The sequence below is a fragment of the Amblyomma mixtum genome, chromosome 5 (genome assembly GCF_055824585.1).
Source record: "Amblyomma mixtum isolate Tamu chromosome 5, ASM5582458v1, whole genome shotgun sequence".
Taxonomy (NCBI): domain Eukaryota; kingdom Metazoa; phylum Arthropoda; class Arachnida; order Ixodida; family Ixodidae; genus Amblyomma; species Amblyomma mixtum.
In genome coordinates this window covers 149,567,709-149,586,563 of record NC_143016.1, presented here as the reverse complement: position 1 = coordinate 149,586,563, position 18,855 = coordinate 149,567,709, and the positions used below count along the sequence as shown (strand labels likewise).

Below are 18,855 nucleotides of genomic sequence, written 5' to 3'. Positions count from 1 at the left end.
TTCCTGCGTCTATCACGCACAGGTGAGGCACGCATTTTAGAAGGCAATCGTACTGACTTTCTAGCAAAATCAAATTCCGGTTTTCTGTTCATACAAGACATGCGGGCATATAGGAGGAAAATTTTACAGCTCAGCATCCGTGGAAAGGGAAGAAGGCAGCGGTACTTCCTGCAGCCAAACGGCCTTGTCAGTGTTCCTGCGGCCACAAGCATCAGTTAGCCGTCACTGTATGCGCTACGCCTCTCCCACATTGCGTTCCCTGTATGCACCATGTCTGGACTGTAAAAGGGGCTTCGAAGTTTTGGCCATAGGACAGTGCAGTTCATCTTAATTACGTAGTGCTACGACGAAAACTACGAATGCGCTCGTGAAGGCTTCAAAGCCTAGCTGTAAAATTATCTTGACACACAAGTGATGTGCCCGGAAGGTATGGCAGAATGATAAGTTGATTACAGTCCAGCCGAATAACGTTTAAACGTGCAAGATATACAGTACAGTGGAAAAGCATTCTGGGAGAAAAAGCGCCACCGGGTGAAAGACAGAAAAACAAGGAAACAACACTGACCAGCGTTGACTCGCAAGTACATTTTTTTATTCAGATAGCTAGAGTTACAGGACACAACAGCTCCCGCGCACATTCTGAGAGTACAATCTAAAAGAAACCGCGCTAACAGTACATGCCTCAACCCTTACAACAAAAACCGTGAAACCAGCAAAAAAACACTGAAAAAAAAACAGCATATCACGTATTGTCAAGGAAACCAGTTTCTTTACCTCCTAACAGTAACGACGGCTGTCTAACACACGGTTCTTTGCCGAAGGGAATATGAAACCATGAACTTCCACGTTGTCTGATTTATATGACGTAATAAAATGCTACTGTAGGTAAGCGATGTGTTTCACACATTTTTGTTTTTCTCCTGGGCGAGATCGCACAGGTTCATAATGTGTGGAACACCGTAACCGGATGAAATACAGAAAGAACAAGGAAAATACAGACGACCTCTGACTCGCAACTACATTTCTGTACTTAGAAAGCGATATAATTATAGCTATAATCACGAGACCCATCAGCTCCAGTGCACATGATCAGAGTGCATTCTACTAAAGCCACATCAGTTCATGGCTGAATCCTTACAAGAACAAAAAGGGAAACCACCACAAAAAAAGCAGTCTCACGCACGCTTAAGAGACGACGAAGTAAAGTACGCGAGAGAAGCTCACCATCTTCGCACTAACGCACCAGGCTCAGGTCGACACACCCTTGTAAATAATCCTGTAACAGTGTGGTGCTTGTAGTGTGAAACTTTATTGCCAGCGCATACGGAGGAGTTACCCGAAGCCGCCCCCCGCTTAAACGACAACCGCTATCTCATGGGCAGTGGCGGCGTCTTCAGCCAGGTGGAGGAGCTTGATCTGTGTCCACGGGTCGGGGAGCATTACAGCCTCTCAATGATCAGAATCGGCGACGAAGTGACTCGAGGGTAGAGACTGTGGGCTGTTCCAGATCATATGATTTAGTTTATCCCAGGCTTTGGCCTGCCGTTTGGAGAGCGTTTTATCTGCTGAGAGGAATCTTAGTCTTTCAAGGCTGTACTGCTGTAGGATTTCTCTGTAAGAGGACAACCTCTTCTTGCCGGAGTATAGGGCGGGCGGCTGCACGACCCAGGTGGGCGGGACAGTACTCGAGCTATGTTAGGAGCCGCCTCATTACCAGCAAGAAAGGTATGCGCAGGCGTGCAGATTGGGCGAATGGGCCACGTGGGTTGAGAATTCTAAACCGTGATGGTTGCGGGGAGATTCTGCTCAACGTGCAGTTAAGTATCACCAATTTTGAGTCGCTTACAATGGTTTCTGGTGAGGATCCCGCAATGGCTATAGCAATGGCTGTTCCTTCTGCCACATGTGTGTTCTGAGTGCATATGGTGCCCACCGTTGTGGACATACCATGTTCTGTGGTGACCACACCTACCATTTTGTCAGTCGAGGAATCAGCTCCACCTACATATCTACAGAGGTATCATTACGAAAACGTTCGCCCAAGGATTTGGCTCGCTCTACACAACGTTCACAGTGGAAACCTCGGTGAATGTTCACAGGTACCAGTGTGATGACCAGAAGCATTCGTATCTGGCTGGAAAGGTCTGTTGTTGGTCGGCCTGGTCGTTCGTGTGTTATATCTAGTGTGGAGAGACTGTGTCTGGCACTTGGTGTGGCTGACAGTGGTTCCCTTTGCGAAATGATGACCGCTTCACTTATCTCACTTAAGGTGTTATGAAGACCGAGGCCTAACACATTCTTAGTCGCGGCGTGGATGGGTAGTCCAGCTGCTTTTTTGACGCATTTTCTGATTATGGCCTCCACATATGGTCTTTTTCAGCTGACTTGAATGTGGGTGAGGTCATTTGCAAGCTATGCGGCTGATCACAAAGACTTGTCCTAAACCGAAAGTATTGTTTTTCCTCAAGCCCGCGTGCCGGTCACTAATGTGGTGAATGAGTCGTATAATTTGCTGCGAGGCTCCCTGCTGCGTTTGAATTGCGTCACAATTGAATCTATGTTCTTGTAGCATTAGGCCCAAGATTTTAATTTTGAGTACTCGAGGAACGGGGACTCCGAAAATAGTGAGTTTGATGGCCGTTGGGGATTGCGCAAAGATTCTGGTTTTACGGAATACGATAACTTTATTTGGCCTGAGAGCACCGGAACCTCTTGAGGTCTGCATAGTCCCCACAATATCTGGCACGTGGGAGTATCCTCCGTTTGGGCATCACTGCCCTCGGTGGTCCACAAGGTGATATTGTCCGCATAGACATTATGGTCGAGGCGTGGGATCTGTGCTAACTGGGGTGGAAGTTTTGGGCATTTCAACGTCAAATAGAAGGCTGAGAGGACCGGTCCTATGGGGTGTTCTTGTTGCCGAGGGAGAAGGCATCCAAACGGAGACCTCCTACCTGAAAACAGGCCTTTCTAACCGGGTGAAAGTCGAGTTTATAATTGAAGCTGCGGGCTCCTACCCTGAGTTCCTGAAAGTTTTCCAAAATCGCACTATATCTGACATTATCAAAGGCCTTCTCCAGGTCGGGCCCGAGAATTATTCTGGTTTCCTGTGTTTGTGCCTCAATAATCTGAAGCTTGATCCAAAGCATTGGATCTTGCGTAGAAAGTTTTGGGTCGGAATTCGATGATGGTGGATTGAGGGGGAGGGGTGCAGCTCGTTTTCCTCCATAAAGCGGTTGAGGTGGGTCTGAACTGGTGCTCCACTAGCGTACCTACACAAGACGTGAGCGAAATTGGCTTGAGGTTCTCAAGGCTGAGGGCCTTGCCTAGTTTTCGGATGAGAATGATCTCTGCCACTTTGGAACTGAGACCTCTGATCAGGATTTCTGCATGCACACAGTTAGAGAGTGTAAAGGCGCTTCATCTAGGTTACGGAGGATATTGCTGGCTACGGCATCTGGTCCAGAGCTGGATTTGCAGTTTAGCCTTGCAATTTCTACCATACCTCATCCACAGTAATAGGCGAGTGCAGTCGAGCTCCTTCTTTTTGGCACTGGTAAAATCTGGAAAAGGTTGGCAAGGAGCATTGCCGAATCATTTGTCCTTCAGTTCAAGAAAAGGTCTTCTCGAGTGCGTGCATTCGCAAGTACAAGCTTTTGCAGGATCTGCCTTTGAGTGGTCCTGCCACCTGTGGGGTCAAGTAGATGACGGAGCAAGTTTCAACTCTCAGGGAGTCATATCGCGATCCATGTGGCTGCATATGTCGTTCCAGTTTGGCTGTGTAAGTTTAACCGCATGGTCCTCGATCTCCTTGTTGAGCCCAACTGTTCTGCGCAGACTGCTGTTCCACCGCTGTCGCTTGAGTTGTTTTTCGAGTCCTCTCTTTGCCTCTGTGTACTGCGTATGGCGTTTCTCATAGCTTGAGTCGCTTTAGAATGTAAAACTCCATAAACCAAACCAAACGAAACCCTTACGTTAAACAGAGGCAAAATATGACTAAATTTCCATGACCCGCTTTTACCCTCTTTCACTTGGCCGGAAAGATACCACCGACATGCTGATACAGCTGTTTGCAATCGTACTGTCTTTTGGCGGGCGGCAACCGGTGACACATCACCGGTGGTGGACGCATCAGGCCCGGCTGTTGAAACTATCACTGTAGATTCCATGAGCTCTGTTCCTAGCGAGGTAAGCGCATATGAGCCTGTCAAACTTCCGTGTCGCCCGTGTCGAACTGAATAATCAGTTTTTGTTACATGACTAATGCTGACTAGTATTTTGAAGTTTTGTTGATTGCTACGCTATTTCACTATGTAGGACGATAGAGAGCGCTAGCTCCTCCCCCTCGCCAGCACTCGCTCCGGGAGAGAAAGTGATGCCTCGGGGAATATACCAGTGCGCTTCGGCTCGCCTGAACACACTCGCGATGGATAAAGCTAAGGAGAGCGCAAGAAGACAGACGGAGGCGAAGAAGAAGAAACGTACTTTCGCATTCCTTTAGGTCAACCAAATTTAAACCACAGGCAATTTTTAGAGCCGCTTTTGTAGCCATTAATCTGATGCAGCGAATGGAAAGCAGCGCCTATGAGGAAACTTTTGCTCTGCAAAGCATAACACTGGAAAAAGGGAACGGTCTTACAGATGCACTTGCGCATTCGCACTTCCTTTGGCTGCTTACACCGAGAGAAAGGGTCAAGACACATAATGTGAGAAGGTTCCTCACGCGTTCTAGAAACCAGATGGAAAGTGATCACTTTAATCGGTGCATAAAGACAAATGACAGCGCTTTGCACGCACGCCGTGGAAGCCTACATGCAATTTCATTTCTGAGAGAACCCGCAGCCGCGCATTTTGACGGCGCCGTCAATCTGAGTACAAGTTAAAGGCAAGGCAATGACGATTAACAAGGAAGGGGGAGAGAAGCTTTCTTGTAATTTCCTTGCCATTGTTAGTAATAGAAAGCCCCCCCCCTCAACCTGTCTTATGATCATCTCTGACGTCGCGTTATTGTCCAGGGTGTGTCAACTGCCTTTGTACTTTTTCTCTCGCTGCCTTCTCTGGATCGAGGGATTCAACCGTAATGCTCATGTCCATGATAGTTTAACATAAATGGCAGGTGTTCCGAAACTGTAGGCGAAGAGGATACTGTTTGTTTTCACGGTTTTCTAATGCGAAGCGCTCACAAGGTAAAACATTTTGTAACTAGACGCCTAATGAACCAGAAAAGCAGCGCTCAGCTTGTGTGGCACCTCATGTCAGCTGCCAAAAATTGCTGCTAAGCTTTGACGCCACAAACTCGTTTAATGTAACAATTTAGCCAATCTCCTTGGGCGCGAATGCATCGCAATGTCCTGGGATATGAACGGAAATAAAATCCCTTGCTTTCCTTGCATCGCAGGAAAGGAAGAAATCGATTATGACAGGCGCGGTTTTTTCTCATCGCTGTTCGTAACGACGTGACGAAAATTCATGAACTCTAAAGGGCTCCGTGCATTTTCACCGTGCTCATTGCCTGGACAGCTTCTCTATATTCCGGAGCGAAAATACATAGACAAAATTTGGACCCCAGAAAAACTGTGCAGCAGCACATATTAACGTAAGGAGCCACGAATGTACGGACATGCATTGTTTGGCCCGATGCAACAATAACTTATCATTTACTTGCTTTGTTTCTGCTCTGCGAGTTGGCTCCTCAGGGCTACGATGACGCCTTTCGTCTCGGCGCACCCAAATTCCTTCGCGGTTCACTGCATGTCGCCGCAAACTGAATAGAGAGTGAGGTTTACTGTATGCTCGTTAGTGGCATGAAAATGAGTTTAAATACTGCTTTTTCCAAAACACAAATAGGATAATGGGGCATTTCGTGGCCAGGCAGGGTCACGTGAATACACAGTGAAACGGCAGCTAGAGTATGGTGCGCAGACAATGAATGGCCAGCCGCTGCTTCCGCCCGCATTGCCAGTTTGAGTGAGACGTCCAGTGCAGCATGTTGCTGCCCAGGTCGATGATGTCCAGTCACTTGTATCACGGCAAGAGTGTGTAAATAACAGGGCGGTAAGCTGGCGGCGGCGGGGACGACGACGCATCACAAACCGTCATGTTGGCCCGGCGGAGCTTAGGCTTGTCGCGGGCTCGCGCTGCAGGCGAATCGTCACTAGGCGTACCGCGAGTACCCTTGAGACTTCAGAGACAGAGTCTGTGGGGCGCATTGCTGCGCAAGGCGGCGGCGCTGTGTTGTCTTTTATCATGACAAACGTGCTTGTTTTAGTATGGTTTATAGAATTTTAACGTCCCAAAGTAACTCAGGCTGTGAGGGCCGCCGTAGTGAAGGGCTCCGGAAATTTCGACCGCCTGGGGTTCTGCACTGACATCGTGCACTGACATCACACAGCACACGGGCCTCTAGAATTTCGCCTCCATCGAAATTCAACCGCCGCGGCCGGGATCGAACCCGCGTCTTTCGGGTCAGCAGCCGAGCGCCATAAGCACTGAGCCACCGCGGCGGCCCATGACAATCCTGGGTGACGCAACATGACAAACGTACGTAGCGCGGTGAACCTAAAGGAGGCGCTACGCATAGGGCAGGCACTAAGAGATTTGTTTTAAATCCTTTAGGGTCTGAAGAAGTATTCATGCCGATGTACTCCTGTTCGCGAATCCAGTGAAATCATGTGATTGCTATATGGTATTCGTGGGTTCCGTGACGGCAGCAGAACGGAAGGATTTCCTGATTTCCACCTCTTACTGCTAGTCACACTATTTTATGATAATCAGTTTAAAACGGACGAAAGTCATTTCTACTCCTACTGAGGCTAATTTATGTTTACAGAGAAGCCTTAAGAGATCAATGCAATAGCGTTAGGGATCCCTTCCGTACAAAGTACTCCATTGCCTCCTAGGTTCTCCCTACCGGCCCAGATATGCGGATTGGCAATTTTCTATAATCATAGATTACGAGAAGTCCGCATACCGGTCCTGGCCCTGCTGTTCAGCAATGCACCCCTGCCTCCGCAGATTGATTTTCTAACCCGGCCGCATATGGTGCTTGTGACACCTAGATTACTCTTCCCGAGCAACATCTTGCGACCCATCATAATTTAACTGCCACCTGAAGCGATGGGAGCAGTGGTCAGTTAGCCCACAAACAGATGGGCAGGCTATTTTGTTATCACTAAGGCATGCGCCCTAAATGGTAAGTGGGCCACCTTCTTTTCTCTTCACGCAGACACTAGGGTTCTCGCTGAACAGGACCCTAAACAAAGCGTCGAAAAGGGCAAATCATGTAAAGATTTTCCCAACGTGCTCACGCTCCTGTTGCATGTGCTCAAAAATATACCATGCACATGCAGGTGTAACTGTTCACTTTCGTTTTGTCTTGACATTGGGCAACCGATCAGACAGCACAGGCGTCGGAGGCATCCAGCCCGACAGATGAATGTACAAGCGCAGATCGTTACGTGAGCTATGCTCCTACTGAGGTAATCGCAAAACCGCGCCGATATCGGAACAACAGTGAGGGGGGGGGGGGGGGGGGTTGGCACTCTGAAGACGAGGAGGCCTCCTTAATCGGTGGGCTTCCAGCTATCGCAAGCGTGTTCCATGCAGAACAAGGCTAAAGGTCAACTCAGAGCAGCTGGTTCGCGCCGTCAAGCGAATCTTGCAGTGGGTCCCATCAGATGCAGATGCTTTCCGATTTTTGAAGCGAAAAGCTTCACTAGGCTCGTCAACACCGCGCTTCGCGTGGGCCACCCCTGGGCGCCGCCGTGGCGCGCCCTTTCCCTCCTCGCCACCGTTCTACCCCTCGCCGCTGCCGCGCGGTCTCCGCCGCAGTCCCAAGAGAAGGTTCTTTCGCAAGGCGTTGCGATAACGCGTGAGCGGCGGCGGCGGCCGTAGAATAGGCGCAGACATTCGCCATGGAAGGAAGAAAAGGAGACCCAGAAGTGATAGCGAGGGAGTTGGCTAAAAATTTACAACGCTATCGTGGTGCTCCCAGTGCCTTGTGCGCGAACTGCGACAGCCATGACGTCAAACAAAGCATAAATGCAGCTTTTCGCTTGTATATCCAGGCTTAACCAGAGCTAAGACACTGCGAATTTTTTTTGTGGTTGCAAGGTTGGTAATAAAACGCGAAAATAACGTTTCCTTTAGTGTCTGCATACTTTTGTTGTTCCTTTGTTCCGAGTGCCGATCGTGGAAAAATAAGAACCACTCAGTCCAAATAAATCTTATTTCAGCTGAAAGCGAAGCGGATTACAGCCTCTGAAAGGGAATTTCTTGCCAACGTGATGTAACAAATTAATGTTTAAGGATAGGAATAAAATGGAGTCGTGCCTACCATGTGCCTGCTCAGTTGACGATGGGTATCCAATCAATAGATCGATTAGGGCGTACCAGTTGGTCTGCCTTTATTTTCTAGATAACGTATTTATTTGTTATTTATCACACGATAAATCATGAGTAACCCTGCTATAACCAAGCCACAATTTTCAGCTGCCAGTGCGGGGAAGCTGCATTCAAAACAGAAACAGCAATCAGAAAAACAAGAGACGGACCAGAGGCGCTCATCATGCGCGTTACCATTGCCGCGATCACCAAACATTTTTCCTTCGTTTCGGTGCCGAGCCTATTTAAACGCGCTCACATTGTGCGATTCCAAGCAGTACAAGTGTATGTAGAGTGCTCGATTTAAGATGCAGTCGTGTTTTATAGATCAACTCGAAAGTGCCTTGCTGTGTTCTGCGAGAGATTCAAGTAAAACTTTGGCCGCCGGCTTAGAAAGGCAGGAATGCGCACAACAGGAAGCCACAATTGCGCTGCAGGCCGAGCAAACGGAAGTGCTCTCGGGGCGCTGACATCAAACACGATGGATAAGAAGACCACTTCCCTATTTTACACGATCCCTACACACTAAGCGCGAATCTTGAGAAACGATGCGTGATGTAACAAATTATAGAATTTGAAATACAATTTGTCCACTAATGTATTCCCTAAATAAATTGACTGTTCCATCGAAACGTAACGATTAATTTATTCCAACCCACGTAGGTTTTTCCTGGCCGAAGAAGCAGATTGAACTTCAGTGCCAGGATTGACAGTGTTTGCGTACCTGTGCATCCGTCTTACTGCCAGGTGCACTGCAATAGAGTCATCATTGATAGCATTAGTGTAAGGGTTAGTGATAACTAATATCTCCATTAAACCACATAATGGCAGCACACATGCTGAAAACACAACGGAATATTTTGAAAATGAGAAACAACTTTTGAATCCAAATTTCACCTTAACATTTGCCATGCCTCTGTATCTGGATCATTTGACAGAGTGCACTAGTTTATACGAGACAGCTGCTGGCACAGTGAGCACAGCCGAGCTTCTGCACTACAATGGCTGAGTAACAATGAATTGTTACTAAGTGTCGAACATTATTAACATATTTGCACAGAGCAAATGGGCAGCGGCGGCGGCCGCACCGCCAGCGCATGGCGTGAGATCGTTGGGTTGATGACCGGAGCTCGGACCGCCATTTTGTCTAGCTGTCCTTAGGTTTTCCGGGTAAATACTGTTACATATTGTCTAACAAAAGCAACTGCAGAAGCAAGAAAGGTTTGGTTTGGTTTATGGGGTTTAACGTCCCAACGTCCCAACGTCGTATTGGACGGCTCCGGAAATTTCGACCACCTGGGGTTCTTTAACGTGCACTGACATCGCATAGTACACGGGCCTCTAGAATTTCTCCTCCAAAGAAATTCCAGCCGCCGTGGCCGGGATCGAACCCGCGTCTTTTGGGTCAGCAGCCGAGCACCATAATCGCTGAGCCACCGCGGCGGCAGAAGCAAGAAAAAACTATATTGTTACTAGTTACCGGATTCGTAATATTCACAACAGAAACGCTCAGAAGATAGCATATTGTCAAATTTTGTACCTTACAGTGCCATCGAAGTTAAAATCTACACTCCCCCACAATTATTGCACGCAGAACTTTATTAATAGAGTACAACAACACAAAATTGGTGTCGTACAGAGTATGATTTAGCGATGAAATGTTTGGTCACCAACTAGGCTAGATTTCTTTCACTTGTGAAGTGAATTGAACAAGTCCACTTTTAATTAGTTCTGTGCCTGAGTGAAGAGCAAGTTACATACCAACTTAACACCGACCGCACGCAAACCTTGCCATACAAATACAGTACAATTGCTGGCATGATAAACGACTCTCTGGGCTTGCAGATATTCCAGCAAATCTTTCTAGTGTTTGTTCATTCTTCAGACCTCCCAGCGCACTGCTTTATCATTTTGTTTGTGATCTAAGAAGCGACCACATTTATCTCGGCTGATCGCATCCAGGCGGAGCCGCTTCTACGTTGTTCCAGAACGTTCTAGTAACTTCGCACGCTTTATCTCGAAAGTTTGGTATAAGCTATAAATTGAGCATCGTCGAGAGCGGCGGGCATTCTGTTCGACGACCGCCTAGCTCGCCTATGGCTACTCCGCCACCGCGTCATTCAGTTCCTTGCGGGGCGCAAGGCAGCCCAAAGAAAGAGTTTCGTTTAGAAGCCATTCTCGCTGCCTTCCTGCTCGCCGGACAAGTCACCACTAAGTGGCAATATTCCATGGCGTGTCAGAAATTGGCAGCATGCTAGGAAACCGAGCGCAAGTCAGTTGCTAAATTCGTGCTTGTCAAAATTTCGCTTTTACTATTTTTGCTTTATACTCTAACATAAAAAATGATGACATCGTCCATAACCTGCAAAGAGAGAGAGAGAGAAACATTTTATGGAGGCAAGTGTGTTTGACCCCCCTTGGGTCCCTCGACCACCGCACGGTCCCACTCTACGTCGAAACGTTCATTTGACGCTTGTTCATCACGTCGGCACCCCGAATCACCGCAGTAAGCTGCGATGTTGGGATCCAAGACTAGAGCACGACCTCCCAGTTCTCCCAACTTGATAACGCGGGCTGTCCCTTCGGGGGAGGGTTAACAGGGGTCTTGCGGCGGCGGAAAATTGGCAATAGCTGTTGTTTTCTCAGGATCATGCTGAACGCCGGCTCGATTCACAACGTACCCTAAGAACTTTAGCCCTGTATACGCAAAGTGGCATTTCTCATTTTTGAGCGTGAGTCCAGAAGATCTTATGGCTTGTAGGACCAATTCGAGGCGGTGAAGATGCACCTGGAAAGTCGGGGCGAAGATGACAACATCGTCAGGACAGACGAGGCATGTCTGCCATTTTAAATCGGCAAGGACGGTGTCCATGAGGCGTCGGAAAGTTGCCGGGGCAGAGTACAGTCCAAAGGGCATGGCCGTAAATGCATAAAGGCCATCTGGGGTAATAAAGGCTGTTTCTTCACGGTCCCGCTCATTGACCTGAATTTGCCAGTAGCCTGACGTGAGGTCCATCGAAGAAACATATTTCCCGCAACAGAGGCGATCCAGAGCGTCGTCTATCCGGGGAAAAGGATAGACATCCTTTTTGGTGATTTTGTTTAGGCGACGGTAATCTAAACAGAACCCCAATGTTCCGTCTTTTTTCTTCACAAGGACGACTGGCGCCGCCCAGGAACTCTGGGAAGGACGAATTACGTCGTCGCGGAGCATTTCCTTGACTTGACGGCCAATGGCGTCGCGTTCAGCGGGAGACACTCGGCAGGGGGGCTGTCGGAGAGGGTGCACGTTATCGTCCGTAATAATGCGATGCTTCGCTAGGTGAGTTCGTCCAACACGTGATGATACCGAGAAGGTGTCGCCGTAGCGCAGAAGATCTTTAACTTGTTTTTGCTGTGTCGGGGAGAGTGCTGGATTGACGTCGAACGTGACACCAGTGACTGGGCTCTGCTGTTCCGACAAGGGAATTGTGGAAATACTGGGTGTGCTGCTGACATGGGCGATGGCATCAACGTGAGCCACAACGGTTCCCACGTTAAGATGTTGGTTTGAACCACCGAAATTGTTTATCTGCACTTCTGTTGCTCCGTCGACGAGATGGACGACTCCTTTGGCGACAGCAAGGCTCCTGGCAAAAAGCAAGATCTGGTTGCCTTCCGCGACGCCTTCGAAATTCCGCACAGTCTTGGCGCCGACAGAAACCATGAGACTCGAACGATATGGAATGGTGACATCGTCTTCCAGGATGCAAAGTGCGGTCGGGTGGTCTGAAGCTCTGTGTATTGCGTTCTCTGTGGAGAAACGCGCGGCCTTTGACTGGAGGTCGATGACCGCGCCATTCTCGGTCAAGAGATCCATTCTGAGAATGACGTCACGTGAACAATGTTCGAGTATGACGAACGTTGCCAGGTATGTTGCGCCTGCAACTGTCGCTGTTGATGCGCAAGTCCCAGTCGGTGTAACTAAGTGATCCCCGGCTGTACGAATCTGTGGGCCCACCCACGGAGTGGTGACTTCTTCCAGAGATGCGGCGAAATGTCCACTGAGGATAGAGTAATCGGCCCTTGTGTCGACTAGTGCAGTGATGTCTGTTCCGTCGAAGGAAATGCTGAGGTTTACTGTAGTAGACGTCGTTTGAGAGGTGCGGCGCGGTGTTCGGTTACGGCTGCGGTGCGGCGCGGGTTCGCTTCGGTTTTTCAGGTGGCATTGGCGTCGAGTCGGCGTATCATGGTTTTGGACGGCAGTCGGCCGTGGCATGAGGTGGCCACCTAGTTGCGGCGTAGGAGGGTCTTGTACAATGCGTCGACGAGCCACCTCCCCCTCAAAGGTTGCTGCTTTTAGTTTTCCTGGCGAGGGCTTGGCGGCCTTCCCCGTGGAAAGCCACCGTAAGACCGAAGAGGAGAAGAGAAATGACGTGGGGATGGCGACCTGCGTGTCCCGCCGGTAGATTCGGCCAGGAAATCGTTGATTTCCCTCGGTCGCTGCCCAAGCTGCGGACGTGGTGCATCGGTAGGGAACCTCTGCAGGCCCATCTGACGATGCCTGCAATTGCGGTACAGGTGGCCCGGCTCACCGCAGTGATAGCAGAGTGGACGGTAGTTGGGAGTGCGCCAGATGTCACTTTTACGGGGATACGCTGGAGCAGGACGAGCAGGCGGTGGCGGCCGCAGAGGCCAGGGTTTCCTCAAGGCGACTCGGCGGCGGTTGTGCGCGACGAGCAACAGCGGCGTACGTCATTAGCGGTGGGGGGGCTGTGGACGGTTGAAAGGGAGCTGGGGCTGTAGGCGCCTGTTTCATTTCATTTATTGAACCCTCAAGGCCAAAGGCATTAAAGAGGCGAGTGGTTACAAAACATGAAGATACATAAACAGATGCAATGCATGACACAAAACAAAGATTATATTCCTGTTATACAATGTTAGCTAGTGCAGAACGAAAATGCTGGTTATCACTTATGTCGACGATATCTGCGGGAAGGCGGTTCCATTCGCGTGATGTACGAGGCAAGAAAGACTGAAATGAAGTTACAGTGTTACACGAATCAATGCCAACTTTGTGCCGATGATCAATGCGGTTTTACACGTATCTGGGGGAGGAAATGAGGGCATCATGTAGCATGGGATGATGGTATAGTTTATGAAAGAGGCTCAAACGAATTGTCTGCCGGCGGGATGCTAAAAGAGGTAAAGGAAGATTAGCTTTCATGCTTTTTACACTTGCGGTACGGTTAAAGTTCGACAGGATAAATCGAGCAGCGTTATTTTGAACTAGCTCAAGCCAAGTTATCAGTTTATCATGATGGGGATCCCATATGGCGGCGGCGTATTCCAGATTAGGACATATTAGTGTTTTATAAAGCAATAATTTTAAGGAAGACGGAGTTTTGGAAAAGTTACGGCGGACATATCCCAACATGCGGTTAGCTTTGTTAGCAATGTACTCAATATGGCGCTTCCAGTTAAGGTCAGCAGAAATATGAACACCCAGGTATTTATATGAAGTAACCGCTTGTAAGGGAACGTTATTTAGGTAGTACACAGGCGGAGCGTTGGCACTTCTTGATATTCGCATAATTTAGCACTTCTTAGTGTTAAGTTCCATAAGCCATTCATTACACCAAAGAGAAATGTTAGAGAGATCACGCTGAAGAAGGTTAGCATCGTCGGGGGATTTTATTTCGCGGAAAACAACACAGTCGTCAGCAAAAAAAAGAACGTTAGATGATACAATGGAAGGGAGGTAGTTGATGTAAATAAGAAATAAAAGGGGTCCGAGCACGGAGCCTTGTGGCACGCCCGAGTAAACTTCGCTGAAAGGTGAGTTAAAATTATTGGCGGAAACGAACTGCGATCGGTTAAGAAGAAAGTATTCAATCCATTTCAGAACGCTGTAGTCGATATTCAGTTGGGTTAGCTTTAAAAATAATAAGCGGTGACATACCTTGTCGAATGCCTTAGAATAATCAAGGAAAATGCAGTCAGCTTCTGATGCGCGATCTAAAATATGATGAAGTTTGATAGTGAAGCTGCAAGTTCGGTTTCGCAAGAAAATGACTTCCGAAAGCCGTGCTGTACGGGTGTCAAAAAGGAATTAGACTCGAGAAAGTTCACAAGGTTAGTGAAAATGACGTGTTCTAATAGTTTGCAACAAGTACTAGTAAGCGAGATGGGGCGATAATTTGTAGGGGAGGCTCGATTTCCTGATTTAAATAATGGAACCACCTTCCCGACTTTCCATTGTGTTGGCAGAATGGAATTATCGAGAGTCTGCTGAAAAATCTTTGCTAGTATTAAGGAGCTAGAGGCAACTGTATTTTTTTTTAAATTTAGCATGAATGCAGTCAAAACCGGGCGATGAATGAAGTTTTAGGGCATCAATAAGTTTAGCAACGCCAGATGTATCGATGAAAATTTGAGGCATAGAAGGGTAATTATACCGGAGTGGAACGGGATGTGTGCTGTTTGATGTGCGCGAGAAGTTCTGAATAAAGTTTCGTTAAGTTCTGATGCGCATAAATGAGCCGGAATAGGGTCCCCTGACACGTCAGTTAAGTTAATAGATTCTTCGGTATGTGGGTTGATGACGCGCCAAAATGTTTTAATGTTAGTAGATAGCATGGATGGTAACGTGTTGAAAAGGAAGTTATCTTTTGCTTGCAGTTGTATAGGCATCAGCGGCAGTCTTGTATGTGTCCCAGTGTGTGTCACACGGTGATAGCCTAGCTATACGATATCGGTGCTTTTTTCTGTTAGATAGGCGTCTTATAAAGGCGGTGTACCATGGGGCTTGAGGATTAGAAGTGATGGTGCGTCTTGGAATATATTTCTGAGTTAGTTCGTGAACTTTGGCCGTAAACATATCCCAGTTAGTTTGCACAGAGCGATCGTCAAAGTTTTTCAGAAAGTTTTCAGAAAACACTGATAATTCATTGTTAATGGCATCGAAGTCTGCTCTAATATAATCTAGTATGGCCTTTTTCTTCCTTGCAGGTTTAGGACAGGCAGCGTTAATGCTGAAAACGAGCAAAGAGTTATCACTTATATTAGGTAAATAGGTGATGGCGGAAGCAAAGTCGGCTCCATTGGTTAGGATCAAATCTAAAGTGTTGGTAGTGTTGACAGAGATTCTGGTAGCATTAGTGACTAATTGGGTAAATGAAAAAAGTGAGTATAAATCAAGAAAATCCCTGGCATCGGATGAAAATTGAGAAAGGGTGGGAGGCTGGGTATCCCAAGAAATATTGGGAAAGTTAAAATCGCCTAGTAAAAACAAGGAAGCCGATGGAAATCTGGTGTGTATTATGTTAAGTTCGTCGTGAAGATCGTTAATAAACGAGCGCAAAGAAGAAGGAGGGCGATAGCATACGCCGAATATTATTTTCTGATTGTGTAGAGTAACTGATGCCCATACAGTTTCCAAGACGCTATTAATGTAGATGCATGATTACGGTATGTCTTTCGAAATAGCAAGGAGTACGCCGCCTCCCCGCTGAATAGTTCGGTCATTGCGATATATTGTGAAGCGGTGTGCGTTGTGAAAGATTTCGTTATCGTGGATTTGATGTGATAGCCAAGTTTCATTAAGTGCGATGATATGCGCAGAACAGATGTCGATCGCCGATGAAAGAGGTGTTTTCTTGTTCAAGATACTTCTGATGTTAGTGTACAGAATCGTAACATCAGATGGTGATGAATGACCACTGCCCCTCTCGCGCCCCTAGGACGCAACATGTGGCGAAGCGTCTGATCCTTGGGGCACGTGTTCGGATGACAGCTCGATTTCATCAACTGTGTCGTTGGACGGATTGTACATGAAGCATTTGCCGCGTATGAGTAGCTTATTGTAGCGAAGACGAAATTTGGGTGATCCTGGATAGCCGATTCCAAATTCGGTTACTTTCCGTCTCGCAGTTCGAGTAGCGGGTGAAAAATCTTCGCTTATTGATATTTTGTGTTCCTTGAAATCATTACGATGAGATAGGATTAACTCTTTCACTTTGTAGTTGGTAAATTTGGCAATGATGGGTCTGCATTTGTTAGCGGAAAAGATGCCTAAACGATGAACACGCTGGAATGGGTCGTTTGGTAACGAGTCAAGTACCTTCGTTAGTGCATTGGTCAGTGTGCTTTCTGTTTCTTGCCAAGTTTCCGATGAATCTGTCAGTCCATGAAAAATCAAATTTTCTCGGCGTGATCTGTCCTCCATATCATCTAGGCGTTTATGTAAGAAGCGATTTGGTGAAGTTAAGCTTTCGATAGATTCTTGCATGCCTGCAAACTCATGGCTGAAAGTGTCATGAACTTTCCCTTTCCCTTCCAGTTCATCTAAACGCTTCTGAACATTAGTTCTTTTTGTTTCAATGCTTTTCTGCCCAACCTTAATGGATTTAATATCTGCTGTCAGCTCAGTTTGCGCCTTCGAACTTTGTAATCAGGGGGCGTGAACATCTTTGAGCAGTTGAAAAATTACGGTCATCTGTTCTGCAGGGTATTCAGGGAGCGATTCAATATCTGATAGGGATTCAGATCGTGTGGTGGGGCCGGGGTTCGTTTCTATGTCGCCGGAGCACAAGAGTAGAAAAGCCATAGAAAAGCAATCACACACAGTTTCACACAGCACCCCTGGGCACGGGAACAGCAGCATGCAGATGTCGTTGCTCTTTTTAGCGTACAAGGAAAATGTACACACCTGCATCGGAGCAAAGCGGAAATCGGGAGCCATGCTTCTTGCAACGTTCCCGTGCCCACTGAATCCGAGGACGGAGAGGCCGCAGCTTAAATTCCTTGCGGGCGATGATGCAGTTGTCGATGGGGTTGAACAGCCGAAGGCGAGTGATTCCACCGGGTGCGCAGGGATGAAAGATATGTTGCCGGGGCCACTGTCAGACAGTGGCGTAGGTAGCATCTGAGCTGAAGGGCATGAGGGAGATAGCGATTCCGGTATCAGCCAGGTGAAGAAGAGCGTCAGCGTAACCTGCATCGGAGCAAAGCGAGAAATCAGGAGCCATGCTTCTTGCAACGTTCCCGTGCCCACTGAATCCGAGGACGGGGAGGCCGCAGCTTAAATTCCTTGCGGGCGATGATGCAGATGTCGATGGGGTTGAACAGCCGAAGGCGAGTGACTCCACCGGGTGCGCAGGGATGAAAGATATGTTGCCGGGGCCACTGTCAGACAGTGGCGTAGGTAGCATCTGAGCTGAAGGGCATGAGGGAGATAGCGATTCCGGTATCAGCCAGGTGAAGAAGAGCGTCAGCGTAACCTGCATCGGAGCAAAGCGAGAAATCAGGAGCCATGCTTCTTGCAACGTTCCCGTGCCCACTGAATCCGAGGACGGGGAGGCCGCAGCTTAAATTCCTTGCGGGCGATGATGCAGTTGTCGATGGGGTTGAACAGCCGAAGGCGAGTGATTCCACCGGGTGCGCAGGGATGAAAGATATGTTGCCGGGGCCACTGTCAGACAGTGGCGTAGGTAGCATCTGAGCTGAAGGGCATGAGGGAGATAGCGATTCCGGTATCAGCCAGGTGAAGAAGAGCGTCAGCGTAACCTGCATCGGAGCAAAGCGGAAATCAGGAGCCATGCTTCTTGCAACGTTCCCGTGCCCACTGAATCCGAGGACGGAGAGGCCGCAGCTTAAATTCCTTGCGGGCGATGATGCAGTTGTCGATGGGGTTGAACAGCCGAAGGCGAGTGATTCCACCGGGTGCGCAGGGATGAAAGATATGTTGCCGGGGCCACTGTCAGACAGTGGCGTAGGTAGCATCTGAGCTGAAGGGCATGAGGGAGATAGCGATTCCGGTATCAGCCAGGTGAAGAAGAGCGTCAGCGTAACCTGCATCGGAGCAAAGCGAGAAATCAGGAGCCATGCTTCTTGCACCGTTCCCGTGCCCACTCTTGCACCTCTTCCCGAATAACCTCGGATATGGAGAAACCGTTGGCGCAGGGGGCGCAGCTGGGAACAGCTTCTGGATCTCCTCGAGAAACAACAGCTCGTACCGTTTCGAGAAGCACGTCACTGGTATTCACGTCAATGGCTGCCGCAGTCATGGCCAAAGGCTGACGCTCGTATTGCGCAACCGCATATCGAGTGTCTTTTCCATGCTGGTGGCCTCCGACAGAAACTCTGCGACCGTGCTCGGTGGATTGCGAACCAGTCCGGCAAAGATTTGCTCCTCTACACCTCGCATAAGGTACTGGAGTTTCTTCTGCTCTTTCATATCCGGGTCAGATCGACGAAATAACTTGGCCATCTCTTCGAAGTACACCAGCACATTTTCATTTGGGAACTCAGTTCGGGAGAGAAAGAGCAGTTCGGCCCGTTCTCTTCGAAGCATCGTGGTGAAATCCTTTAGGAACTGGTCTTTAAATACATTCCCCGTCGTTATGGACGACACCCAGTTCTCGAAACACGTATGAGCTGCGCCCTCCAGCGAAAAGAACACGTGTTGAAGCTTGGAGTCATCCGCCCATCTGT

The 18,855-nt window shown here is 48.4% G+C and overlaps 2 protein-coding genes across 2 annotated transcripts in view; one reads left to right on the top strand and one right to left on the bottom strand.

Annotated features, from left to right (window-relative positions):
* The window catches only part of LOC149344130 (neprilysin-2-like), a 195,513-nt gene that overhangs the window by 60,073 nt on the left and 116,585 nt on the right, over nt 1-18,855 (top strand). Inside the window, exon 8 of the mRNA XM_089547153.1 lies at nt 7,398-7,478. Coding sequence (XP_089403279.1) covers nt 7,398-7,478 — 81 coding nt within the window. The remainder of the gene's footprint in view (nt 1-7,397; nt 7,479-18,855) is intronic.
* On the bottom strand, nt 16,788-18,428 carry LOC149344132 (uncharacterized). Its single transcript, XM_089542796.1, has 3 exons — nt 18,378-18,428; nt 16,879-17,356; nt 16,788-16,840 (listed from the first exon to the last, which is right to left on the bottom strand). Exons 1-3 carry the CDS (start codon nt 18,426-18,428, stop codon nt 16,788-16,790), a joined length of 582 nt encoding a protein of 193 aa, XP_089398922.1.

Excerpts from the sequence above, each read along its gene's own strand:
- LOC149344132 (XM_089542796.1), bottom strand. The coding sequence starts at position 18,428 with ATGACTGCGGCAGCCATTGACGTGAATACCAGTGACGTGCTTCTCGAA. Across the intron at positions 17,357-18,377 it reads GTGACGTGCTTCTCGAAACG|GTTACGCTGACGCTCTTCTT; the intron begins GTACGAGCTGTT and ends GCTCCGATGCAG. Across the intron at positions 16,841-16,878 it reads ATCAGATATTGAATCGCTCC|CTGCTCAAAGATGTTCACGC; the intron begins CTGAATACCCTG and ends GTAATTTTTCAA.